The sequence below is a fragment of the Phalacrocorax carbo genome, chromosome 1 (assembly GCF_963921805.1).
Source record: "Phalacrocorax carbo chromosome 1, bPhaCar2.1, whole genome shotgun sequence".
Taxonomy (NCBI): Eukaryota; Metazoa; Chordata; class Aves; order Suliformes; family Phalacrocoracidae; genus Phalacrocorax; species Phalacrocorax carbo.
Genome location: NC_087513.1, coordinates 53,747,871 through 53,761,156, shown reverse-complemented (window position 1 = coordinate 53,761,156; position 13,286 = coordinate 53,747,871). Strand labels below are relative to the sequence as shown.

Genomic DNA, 13,286 nt, shown 5'->3' with positions numbered 1-13,286 from the left:
AGTAATCTGGTTTCTTCTTCTCTTTGGTTGTATAAACTTGTGTAACAACCCAAAGGCATGAGTGCATAACACCACCTTGTGCCATCTAGACTAGCATGTGAAACTGGCCATGCAAAGAATATTAAGTGAACAGGATAAGAAGAACAAAAAAATATTAATTTTTTAAAAATCAATAACAACAACAATCACTTTTCTCAAAAAAGCTGGGTAGAAAACAATTTTGCCATTCTGGGAAACTCTGAAGTGTCAAAAATGTGCTTTAAGAGTACCACGAGACAGCAGGTTTTCATGAAAAATGCAGGAAATAAGTCCTACCTAGCCAAAAGCCTGGACATCAGAGTAGACCTGTTAGGAACGAAAAGTTTAACAGTACCAGCCTCTGGCCAACAAAAAGTCAATGCCATAACCTGGAATCTAGACAAACGTTACAAAGTAGCACAATGTGCATGTTAAAGTAGAAATTTATGGAGTTCATGTGAAGTGTCCTAGCCTGGAACATCCTGCCCTTGGAAACAGGCAAAGTAAGTAGGAAGTCTCTGTGTGCATGCAAATGTCTATGTAGAACGTATGTGTATGTACATGGGTATATTTGTTTGTATATATAACAGGATTAGAAATAAATTACTAAACTGTGGGATTTTTCACAGCAAGGAATTATTCAGTTAGCAAAAATGCATGCTTAACCAGTAATGTTGTCACTTAATAGCAGCTTAATCAATTGTATGAATGGCTTTTAGGAATAAATGGGCAGGCATCCACTTGTTCAACTCATTCATGATGTGTTAGGAATTAAAACAAAAGAAGATACAATATGGATTCCCTTTAGACTTGTGTGTCTGGCATATCCCCTGCTATCAGCCAAGCTACCTGGCCAGCTGCTCATGTCAGTAAAGGCTGTCTCGGTTTATGCCCACAGGGGCAGAAGCAGCCAACTGACTTTTAAAAGCAACTAATCAAGGAAAAGCTTGGAGACATGGGAGACCCAGCTCAAATCTTCAGTCTTGACCCCAAGTGTTCTGTACTCACAAGGAGAGCCTGGACCATCTGTATCCTGACTCTCCTGACAGGGTCATTTTCTCTCTTACACTACATTTCTCCCTGAAACTCAAAGTCTTTCCCAGGCATGTTTCATAATGGATCAACTTATAATGCCACCCTGAGCTACAAGCCTGAACTGTCCCTGACTATGCCTCCATGACCAAAGTGCTTCCTGCACTCTGTAGGTGTCCCCACCAAATTGCAGTTAGGGTGGCACCAGCATGGCAACTTCCAAGGCCCTCCTGGTAAGTACAGATATGGCAAGTGCCTGCCACATGCAATCTCTCAAAAATCTAGGTAGCAACAAATCTGAACATGATGGCAGCACCCTCCACTGCCAGCAACTACAGGCAGGTATGGTTAAAGAGTCCTTCAACTGACCTGACCCATCTGCAATGCAGGCACTGGTACATGAGCTTCCTTTGCATTCAGCGGGCACCTCTAAAACTTCCACTGCATCTTAAAATAGGAGTCCGAAAGGGGCTAGATAAAACAAATCCCATTTATGTCCCAAACTATGAAACAACCAAGAGTGACTGGTACAGATGAAGGTGTCTAAAGTTGAGTGAGAGGAGTCCCTCCACATGTGGCTGTCTACACATACCCAGGGAGGTGCAGACTTGTTGAGTCAAGCCCCTTGCTGGGAGGGCACGTTCATCCACAGTGCTCTCATAAACCTGTGGTACTGAGCCCCAATTACTGAAGCTGAGAAAATATGGGTTTAGAGGGAACCCAGGGCTGTGAAGTAAAAGCATTGCAGTACAGAAGAGGTATGACATGGAGACCTTGCACCAAAAAAAAAATGGAAACATCTTCCTGGAGAACGGTTTGTTCTTCCTGGTTGGTTTGTGTAAAGGATGGACTAGCAAGAGAGCTAAGCAAATGACTTGCAATGAGTAATGTAGTCACAAAATACTTCTATGTGCTTCTGTTTGTAGAACCTTCTGAAAGCAAATAGGATCACCCATGGTCACTGACTTGAAATTATTATTTGTGTGTTCAGTAGTGGAAGGTTGGCTTCTGCAGAGAAGTTCTGCACTGCTCACTAACAGACCTGGGTGAGCCCAGTGCTTTTAGCCTTGGCCTGCCAAAGTGCAGAAACACTATTTCCCATGAAAAATAAGTCTTATCACTTCAGTGCAATGAGTGCAACTCACTGCAATGTACTCGGGGTATGCGACAAAATGTACCTGAGAGAATGTCTGATGAAAACACAACAGGGGAACAAACACGACCAATGTAAATTCCCTTAAATAGTCAGGTATCATTCCTTTCTATTTTTGCACCAGGATCTCTATGGCAGAGCAAGAAATTGAGTGCAGAGTCCCAGACAGAGAATTACCTGTGTGCTCGCCTTTCCCCCTCCCACGTCTCTCAGTTCATTTTCTCATTCAAAGGACCTGACATATAAAGACAACTGAGGCAGTGAGGCACACATTTACATTCCTGTCATCAGTTCCCCATGTAAGCAAAAGCAAGTGTCCCAGGGAAATCGCACAGGCTGCAGTCAGGCAGTAACTCCTACCAAGCTGGGTGCAACGCATAAGCTTCCCCAGCTCTCTCAGCAAGTCTCCCAGGGCCAACAGCTGGGGCACACTGTGATTCAGACCCTACAAGGCACAGCACCATGTAGCCTTTTCTGGTTATCTTTGCAGTTAATCTACCTGCGCTTCTCTGGGACCCTCCTCCAGACATCCTCATGTCACAAGAAAGAAGAAAAGTGTCTGTTCTTCGCCGGGGCTGGTGCCTTTTGGGGTCGAAGCAGCAGAGCAAGATACTACAGAGCTGACAGGGACTGTGCCAAAACCAGGAGAATGGTATGAGGGTGTGGGCCACCCCAGCATGGAAAAAAGCACTTACAGGAGATTAAAAGAGGGATCTCTTAAGAGTCATGGTGCTGTGTCGATGACAACACACCTCTGCTTGGCTGCCTGTGCCACTGGAATAGGAATGCTGCTTTCTCTGGCTGGGCGCACTGGCACGACACAGGGATGGGATAAGGTGGAGGATGGTCGTGTGCCATCCCCAGGGCCAAGGGCATCCTGGCCTAGGGAGGCCATGACACAGGAGACAGCAGAGCCCCAGCAGCTGATCTGAGCTGGGGTGCCAGCTTTGAAGCTGTAGAGCAGGGGCTAGAGGAGAAAATTGTCCAGGTCAGGGTGACACTCATGCAGGTAGGAACACGTGAGGGGCACTTTTGCAAAGGGCATATTTAAAAGGTTCAAAGAGGCACCACCATGGCTCAGCAAAAATTTATCTTTAAGTGGATGCCCATCAGCCAGAAGGGAGATCTGAGTGCAGGTGTGAGACCTTTGAGCCAGCCTTGAAAGCCATCAGCTGAGCTTTGCCTTGCAGGCTGCTGTGGTGGAGGGGAAGGCCTTGAAGGAGATCACCCACAGATGATTGCCAGGAAGGTGGGAGCCCCCAGCCAAGACTCTGGGGCTGGGAGAACTTCAGCCCCTCGGCTACACCAGCCCCTCTACTAGCCCTCCCTTCTTTCTTGCCTTCCCCACAAGGAAAGGTCTTGCTGAGCCCAGGGTCATCCCCTGCCTCTGCCTGGATCCCCCACTCTATGCAGACAGCCACCACCAGAAAGCAGGGTGCAGGGACCAGTGTTGAAGTCCTCCCCCCAGCAGGATATTGATTTTGCAATAATAAGACCCTTTATATCCCTTGGGCCCAGGAATAGCTCTTAAGAGCATTAGCAAAGGAATAATCCATGTCATCTACTAGGCATTTTGAGCACAAGCTCAAGCGTGGTTATTGTGTCCCTGGGCTTTTGCTGAGCCCATTCATTCCCTGGCACATGTGACAAGACTTAGCACCACCAGCTCCACGCTGAAGGCCACGCTTGCAGCATGTGCTCTGTCCCCAGCTGTTTAGCATTGGGATACATCCAGCAGCTGTGAGGGGGCAGAGGGCACTGCCCTTGGTTCTTCCCACCATCCCCCAACCACCTGCAGCAGTGAGGCAAGATTGTAAGCCCCAGCAGGAGAAGGCACATGCAGCACAAGGCTCAGACTTGGCACAGGGGCCACTTCAGGGTTGGTCCCATCTGATCAGGTGGGTGCATCCCCAGCACCCATGGGACTGCCTGCACCCCAGCTCCCAGCTGCCCAGACATGACTGTGTTCCCACCAGGGACATGCCCTGGGGCTGGCTCCTCTGCTGTCAGTGTTACGCTCTCAGACTGCCCAGACGGCCTCAAAGTTTACCTTCATTGCACAAACAAACAGCAAAATCCCTGCAATCAGAAGGTGAAGAAAAAAAAAAAAAACCAACCACAAAACCAGAACAAGAAACCTGCTATATTCACTGAGCCGGGGAGGACCCCCCTCCTCGGCCCACTCTCCATGGGGAGCTGAGAAAAACTTACAGTTTAAGGATTAACCAGTAAGGAGAAGAAATTAAAGCAGGTTTTGAACAAGATTATTATGAGCCATGGGAGGTTGAAACAGGTTTTCCTGAGAAAGCAAGAAAATCTCCTGGAGAGGAGCCCAGAGAGGTGCCAGCACAGCCAAAATGAAAAGGGAGTGCCTGAGAGATAGATGGACAGACGGGGTAGGATTAAGGTGTTCCCAGGTCCAAAGGACAAGGAAGGAACAAAAGGCCCCTCTGCAAGTGCAAGGAGGGACGGAGCACTGCTGAGCCACCTTGGGTGCAAGTGACACAGGGTCCCAGTGCTGGGGAGGGACCACAAGCAAGGTCCAGCCAATGCCCAGACCTGCAGCTCCCCCTCCTCGATGCAGACCCCCTTGGCTGTACCCCCAGCATGGGCCAGGGTAGGATGGAACAGGAGTTTGATTCCACCTGACATTTTTAATTCCCCTTTATTCACTGTAGTACATCACACAAAGACTGTAAGACCACTGCTTGGTTCTACAAACAGGAGCTGCCCACACATCCAAGGCAACATTTTGGCCCCCCGAGATCCACATGGGCAGCTATGCTCACCCAAGCACATTGGCTGCAGCCACAGGCCACAGATATAAAAGAGGCAAACATAAACTGACCCACAGAGCCAGAACATCTCCCTGCTAAGCTGTGAGCACTTGCAAATGTCCTCACACCCAGCTGCTGAGGCTGCTGTATTTGTGCCAATGTCATTAATGAATAGTGGCCTGGGCTTTAACCCTTTACTCCTGCAGTAAGTCCCAGGTTGCCCTAGGACAGGCAAGGATGCAGGACAGGAGGGGTAAAGGACACCCACAGGATGAGGGAAGCTCCAGGGGGTGCAAGGAGGGAAGAAGACAGCCACAGCAGGGAATGATCAAAAAAAACCTGCAAAGTCCTGCTGGCAGCACAGCTTGTGTACTGGCTACTGGGGAAAGCCTTGGCACAGAGGTATTGGCTGCAACAAAACCTCACTGCCTTGAGTGCTTGGGCAACACAGGACACCTCACCTCTTCCTGGGTGTGCACAAGGGGCCAGGCAGGTAGGGGCAGATAAGAGCAACCTCCATCCCAAGAGCTGGTCGCTACTGCAGCCCCTCCAGCTGTAAAACATCAGAAAACATCACAGCCTGAAGTGACAGGCAGAGAGACGCCACACGGAGGGAACCCCAAGGAAAAGGGAAAACAGATTTCTCTGAGGTTCCTGCAGCAGCAAAGCTGGTGGAGTTGCTGCTATGTAACTCTTTTGATTCCCATGGCACGTATCCCACTCCGTTGCTGCTTGCAGGAGGAAAGAGATGAACAGTGGAGGGTCTGCATCTCAGGATTCTCAGCAGCAAGCTCGAGCATGGATTTCAGCAGGCAGAGGAGGAGGAGGGTGCCTGATGTGCGCCTTCAGCACCCGGAGACATGGTGACAGCCAGTCCCTGTAGGAAGGAGCTGTAAAAGATGGATCCCTAGTGCTTGCTGCTTCTCTCTCCCTCTCCCATGTCTGGTTTCTCTGCAGGGCTTCAGAGCCGCTCAGCCGAGCGGCCAGAGCAGGGCTGGCAATGCTAGGAGCAGGGATGTGGGGTTTGTGCCGACGTGGAGGAGAGGCAAGCCCTGGGGGAAGAGCGGCTGCTAGCTTTGTTGCTCAAGGCTTAATGCCCTAAGAGCCCAGCTGACTCCTGCTCAGAAGCAAAGGGAAACTGCAGGCACTCAGGACAGCTGGACACATGACAATGCTGTGTTTCTCCAAACCATGACAGGACAAAGGTTTGGGAAATGCATCGCCTTTTGCCTGCTGCGCTGGAGCTGCCTGAGCTTTGCCTGGAGTGATGCTGCTGGGCCCGGGACCGCCTCACCCGGGGCAGGACACGTCAGAAGGGGGTTGCCCAGAGACGTTGCCAATGGATCCTACGTGCACAGCAACATCTCAGGTACTTGAGTGACCGATTGCCTGCCTGTCCCTCCGTGGGGCTGCTTGGGGTCCAGTCATACAGGCAGACAGGGTGAAGGGCACGGGGACATGATGGTGCTTCTCCTGGCGGGGACGGAGGCATGCCTAAGGCACTCATAGGGGCTGCAGGGCTTTGCATGGTCCTCATGGCCACAGCAACTTCTGTGATCTGGGAGAGATGTATCGCGTCAGAGGCAAAGTCAATAGGCACAGGGAGAAAATTTAACGCTTGACTGTCTTCCATTGAGAGTAAAGTCCTCCTCCATGTTAACCTCTATGCATATCATGATGGACCAGCTTCCTGGCCAGGATATGGGTGCACTGAGCACAACCCTGTCCCCAAGGGCTGAGCTGGGACCCTTGGGAAGAAACGAGGATGAAGATTTTTTTAAAAGGACAACTCATTTCCAAATGCTGCGGGTGATTATTATTTTTTAATCCACTTCCTAGAGCAGAGTACATGCTGTTCCCCTGAAAGTGGGGCACGGCATGAGGGCTGCCATGGGGTGACTGCCTGCCCAGTACAGGCAGCCTGCCTACCCCCGTGTGCAGACAGCAGCGCAGAGCAGCCTGCAGCACACTATTGAGCCCTTCACCTTCCCAAACCTTTATGTACTACATGTTATTTCCAAAACGCCTGTTGGGAATGGTCCCTGGACCACCTTGTCTCCAAATCATGGCAAGGGATTGTTGGGGAAGGTGCTGGCCAGTGCCAGACAATTTAACTGTACAACAGATCCAGTCCAGGCATCCCCTGGCACTGCTGATTTACTCATATAGGCATCTCCACTACCTGTTAACAGTATTGCTGGACCTGGAGAAAGTCTGATCTTACTCAACCTGATTTGTTGTTGTCAGCCACCTCTGGAGGAGAAGCCTACATCATCTCAGCTAAAGCAGAAGCAAACCAAGCCTCTGTCTCACATTAGCTTTACTGCTGCACTCGGAATTTCCCTCAGAAGGTCCCCCTAAGCTAGATAGAGCACATTTCTGCCTGCAGGTTTTAAGCTTGACTTAACTAGAGTTGATCAGAGTATTTTCCTTTAATTCAGAATATTGGTACCTGCGATACCTGTTACACAGAATCTACTCATTCATGTCTTCATGGCCTTGCAAATCCAGCAATCACACAGTCAGAGTGGCATCCCTTTTGGAGCCTGCTTCACCCCCGCTCTTGACGGGTACTAGCAAGCTTGAACAAGGACGCAAAGGGTGCAGTGCAGAAAGGATGATCTAAGCAGAGCAACTGAGTAGCTCTGAAGAGTTGTGGGTAATAAATTAGAAATAAAAATAAAGGCTGGGGTGGAAAAAGTATCTCTCTATACCATAGAGAAGTATTTTTATTGCTTTGAGTTCCAGCCAAAAATGCCTGTCCTCTTCATTTCCTTCATAAGAGTTGCTATCTGCACATTGTCCCCATCCTGTACCTTTCCTGTCCCACTTCCACTGTTCCGTAGCTGCTCACATTGCAGAGTTTGCAACTAGAAGGCTTATTTCCCAGATAAAGCTACTAGAGATCCTTACACCTCTCCTTTAGGATTACGCAAACAAAATTTCACAGACTTGCAGGACCTGCAGGAGTGATGCAGGGGCCAGGCAGCCTTTTCAAAAGCATCACCAGTGGGTTCTTTGTCACTACCTCCGCTTAATGTCTCCCCTTCTCCCCCAGCACCGTGCACAGCTCTCCCACCACCACGCTATGGATACTACTATGTGGACAGAGGCTCAGGCATCTCCTTGGGCTCCGTTCTTGTGTACTGGTGCCAGGAGGGGTACCAGCTGGTGGGCAGTGAGAGGCTCTCCTGCCTCCGTCAGGAAAGCACTTCGTCCTGGAGCCACCCCCCACCCCACTGCCAGGGTAAGGAACCCGACAGCGTGACCCAGCCCCTGTTCCCACTTATAGGGTCTCAGTGCAATGCAGGGAGTCACCACCTGATTGCTAACTCGGGAGAGGAGGCACAGCGACCAGCCCTTGCATAGGGGTTTCCTCACCCCGGCCAAGCCAGTAAGGGCAGGAGGAGGAGGTAGAGTGCCCCAGCCACCCCAAAAGGGGACAGCAGAGTTCCAGCTTGACCCGGTCAGTGGTCATCAGCGTGGGTGAAATGCCATGCTTCAGTGGGGTCCCTGCAGCAGCATTTCATGAGCTGCACAAGGCAGGGGGTTGCCTAAAGGGTGAATTCGCCTGGCATTGGCTCAGCAGATAACCAGGCCATATCTCGCTCCCAGTAACTGGCACAGAAGTCACCAAGCTGGATCAATGCCTGGTGCTGGCTGACGCCTGGCTCCCAGTGCCAGGCACAGGGACTCCAGGGCACAGCCAGAATCCTTCAGCAGGAGGAAAGCTGAACTCCATAATAACCCAGCACATGGTGTTTGTGAAACCATACACAGGCCAAGTGCCCATTGCAATGGCCCTTGCATTTTTTGTGGTACGAGTTCATTGAAAATGAATGCCTGAACATCAAAGGAACAAAGTTTATTGCTTTAAAAGCGATCTCATCTCTCATGCAGCGCATATTGTGTGCATACATAAAATAATTTCAGGAAAATTTCCCTCAAGAAAGTCATATATTTTTGCAGTGGGAAGCAAAACTGCAGAAGTTCTAAATACTGTATATCTTGCGCGTGAATTACACTGCTCATGCTGGACACTGAGAATTAAAGACCTGGGGCCCTTTCAGAACCAATTCATGGGCAAACCTGTGGTGCAACAGCTAACTAAAAAAAAAGTTTGAAATGGAAAAAAGGTCCACCACACCTGCTTTTGCCGCTTCTCTTCCGCTTGCTCAAGATAAGCAAATCCATTTTAAAAAGGTAGCATATCACGAAGGTCAAATTAGAAACCAAGATGACTCAACCATAGGACGTCCCTGCAGGTGCTTCAGCTCAGATGCACCCAATGCAGCTTGCCTTTTAAAAATGAAAACAAAAATAAAGGAAGTTGCCTCAATTCAAAGCTGTAAAACTAGTGATACACAGTCAGTGAGCATCTTTTGTTCGTAAAAAGTAAACACAGCCAAATAAAAGCAATGAACTTTGTTGCAGTAAGTTACAGGTACTCCTGTAGCAAAACATTCATAAAGCTCATCAGCAAACCTTGTCTTCTCAGCTCTAAATTGAGGCTGCAGTTTCTGCACTGCTTAATGAAGACACAACTTGGGTGAACAAAAAAAAAAATCCCAAACCTTAAATCACTCATCAGTTCCCCAAAATAAAGCGGTTTTAAGGAAAAAATCCCCACACACTTGTTCTCTTTGAAACAAAAAGCAAATCTCTGTACTTGCAGATGTCTTAGTTTGATTATTTCGCAAGTGTCATAGGGTTGGCTTCTTTTGAATCTGTGTGGTTTATTACCTAAAAAACCTAAACGTACCATTTTTGCAGAGGTTAGTGAATTCTTTCATATTATTTTGCCCTTGGGATGGGAGCTATGTCCCTAACTTTAGACATTTACGATACAAACATCACTTAGGTTCCCTTTACGGTTTGATTAGGGTGTAATTCATCTGCTCTTTCCAGACACCCATCTTAGAGCAGGTAGGGATCACAGACTTGGCTGGACTGTACACCCATCCAAGAAAATTCTGAAGGAAGTGGCTATTTTTTACAATGAGGGAATGGGTTGCCCAGAGAGGTGGTAGATGTCCCACCCCTGGAAACATTCAAGGTCAGGTTGGACGGGGCTCTGAGCAACATGATCTAGTTGAAGATGTCCCTGCTCAATGCAGGGGGGTTGAACAAGGTGACCTCTGTAGGTCCCTTCCAACCCAAACTATTCTACAATTCTATGATTATGGCCATCGGAGTTTTCAATTATTTTTAATTTCACAAGCCCATTTTTTTTCTTTCAAATACTCATGCTTCATTGATCCATTTCAACTTTTTTTCCCTTTTCCAACTTTTTTTTTCCCTTTTCCAACTTTTTTTTTCCCTTTTCCAACTTTTTTTTTCCCTTTTCCAACTTTTTTTTTCCCTTTTCCAACTTTTTTTTTCCCTTTTCCAACTTTTTTTTCCCTTTTCCAACTTCCCCCCCCTCTCCTTTTTCCCAAGGAACCGTTAAGCAAAAATATATCTTCCAGATTAAAAAAAAAAAAAAATCCTCAATTTAACATCTTTTATTCAGGGCTCAATCCCCACTCCCTTTTTCTGTGCTTTGCTCAAGACACATCCAACACAATATGTTTTCTGCCCCACGTGATTATTTTACTTTAACTACCTGAAGAAAACATTAACTTTTAATACCATTTTTTTCTCCCATTAACTTTCTTGTCAATCGAGCTGGGGCCGCGTCACCCACTGTTGTTTTTTTTAAATAGTTATTAATAAAAACTATAACTTTAGGTTACCCACACAGGGGAGCGGGGTCGGGAGCGTTGCGGCCCCCGCCCCGACCCCCGACCCCGCTGCCCCCGGTGCCCGCTCAGCGCCGCCCCGCTCTGCCCCCGCAGCCGCCCCGCAGCCCTCGGGCACGGGCTCCCGCGCTGCCGTGGCCGCCTCGCTGCTGAGCGGAGCCGTCATCCTGGCCCTCTCCGCCTCCTTCGCCGTCTGCTGCTGGCGGGACAGGGCGAGGAGGAACCGCGGCGGGTGAGTACGGAGGTGCTTTTCTTTTTTTTTGGGGGGGTGGGGGTGGGGGGAGTGGTGAGGAGCGACCAGGGCTGCTGGAGCTGAAGGAGAGTCGCTGCTGCCATCTGCTGTGCCACCCAGCCGGGCGGGTTGAACCCACTCGGGACACGGCGTCTTGCGATCTACTTCTCCTGCGCCACCCCTCCCTTTCACGCATCTGAAACCAGCTGCTGCTCGGCAAGATCGCGCATAAAAAAAGTTATGCCTCTAAAGGTATGCCTGGCCCCCATACGGAAGACTCTCCGTTACTCTCCGTAACGGAGGAGGAAGGGAACAGACTATACGTAGAGAAGAGTCAGTGGGAGCATCCCTTTTTCTGAGGCTAAGTCCAGTGCAAGGGCCTGTGCACAGCCCAGCGAGGGGAAAGGAGGAGCATCCTCCTCTGGGAGAGAAGCCGCCGTGCATAGCAGGGCTGGGTGAGCAGAGCTGCCACCAGCCAGGACCACGCTCACTGAGCAGCATCTCTGCAGCAGCACTTCCCTGTTTTCCCAGCCTACGGTCCAGCATGACCTCTTCGGTTTTGCCAGCAATAGTACCCTGAACAAGGGATTGGACTGACAGGGACCATGCAGGAGCCTACCTGAGGATGCAGCTTTAACCAAGAGCCTAATTCGTTATTATGAGACGTGCACAATAACATGAGTCAAAAGCCCTGCAAGAGATAACATCTCAACCTCTCAGCAGGCACCAGCCATCCCTCTCTGTGCTGGCCTGCTCTTCCCCAGGCTGGGCCCCTTTTCTGCAGGGATTCAGCAGCAGCACAGCTTCGGTGCTTTTCTCTGGGAGTGGAGAAGGGGGGTCAAAACCACTGGGTGAGAATTTTGCTTTAGGATGCAAACATGCAGTCTTTCCAGGGGGGTCAATGAAAACAGCCAGCCAGTGCACAAAGTACAAAGAAAGCATCTGTGTGGGCATCTCTCTCTCTACCTTGCAGGCAGCAGCATAGGAGGAAAGTCAGAGGAGGATGGAAATGTGACTCCTCCACCTCAGAGAGGAGAAGGAATGCTTTTGGGAGACTGAAACACTACCACCGGCGTGATTACCACCTCTCTACCCTCTCCAGCTCTGTGTTCCCAGGGGCGTTTGCAGGCTGCAATAACCTGGCTTTCCAAAGGTACCGCTCAGCCCCCACACTGGCCCTGCCCCCCCAGCTCCTCATGCAGGGGCAAGAGCCACTCCCAGACCACCTGGAGGCAGGAGCAGCCAGATATTAAAGCCCATGTTGCTTGGGCATTCGAGCCCCTACCCAACCCTCTTACGTGCTCCCCACCTAGCACCTAACAGCAATTAAACCCTTGCACCCACTCTTTTTCAAGGGGTAGGTGAGCCAGAGGACCAGGGCTCCCCTTTGCACTGCCTCAAGCATTGCATGGGTGGGCTGCGGGGTCCCATCAGTGCTGCAGCCCCCTCATACTACCTCCTCTCCCTCTTGCCTTTACCAGGAACCCAGAAAATCTGCCAAAGCTGCCCCTGCAGAGCTGGCACCCCAAAGCGCAGGTCTTGCCCCAGCTGGTGTTGCAGCCCAGCACACCACCCATCACCACCCAGCTCAGCCAGCCGCCCCGCAACGTACTGCTGCCCACCATGCCTTGCTGCGCTGACCTCCCTGGGGACCTGCTCCCCCTCTACTACAGAAGCTATGAGGAACATAAGGTCTTCAACAAGGTCGGGAGGCCAATTTGAAAATTTAAACCACCATTTGACTTCTTTCCTTTTTTCTTTTAACACCATCAATGCCTTGAAACTCTGCAGAGCTCAAGAAAGAATTTCACAGGAGCCAGTTACTGTACCTGGGTTTTCAAATGGAGAAAATTTGACACTTCATGTTGAAAGGCTTTTTTGATATAATCCTTTTATTTCTCCCCACCATGTCCAGAAGTGCACATTTCAAACAAGAGTCCCTGGGTTACAAGCTTCTTAATTGATCGTTTTGGTGAGATGCATAAAGCCAAGACTCAGCAGCTCCAGCTTAACCTACAGGCTGAGCCTTGCAGACTTTGAGGTTTTAATCACCAGAATCTGATTTTCTGTTTAGGGCTCTTTTAAAGGCTGAAAGTAAAGACAGCCAGTTACCAGGAACAAGGAATCTATGCCATTAGATAATTGGAAGCATTTACAATTCATTGCACTTGAATGTAGGCTGAGATTTAAAGGGTTTTTTTTGTTGTTGTTATTCAGAACTCACCCTATCCTCCCATTTCTACAGGCAGTTCTAGACTTGCAAGATGCAGTGACAAGTACGCAAAGGTAGCCAGTCAAGAGGAAAACAGGAATTTATCTTTTATACAAAGGAC

At 49.4% G+C, this 13,286-nt stretch overlaps 1 protein-coding gene across 1 annotated transcript; it reads left to right on the top strand.

Moving 5' to 3' along the window:
- The first annotated feature begins 2,212 nt into the window (after positions 1 to 2,212).
- LOC135313233 (uncharacterized) lies at positions 2,213 to 13,286 on the top strand. The gene is made up of 4 exons (XM_064451123.1): positions 2,213 to 2,277; positions 10,711 to 10,953; positions 11,927 to 12,106; positions 12,435 to 13,286. The coding sequence occupies exons 1-4, from the start codon at positions 2,213 to 2,215 to the stop codon at positions 12,673 to 12,675; spliced, it is 729 nt and encodes a 242-aa protein (XP_064307193.1). The 3' UTR covers positions 12,676 to 13,286.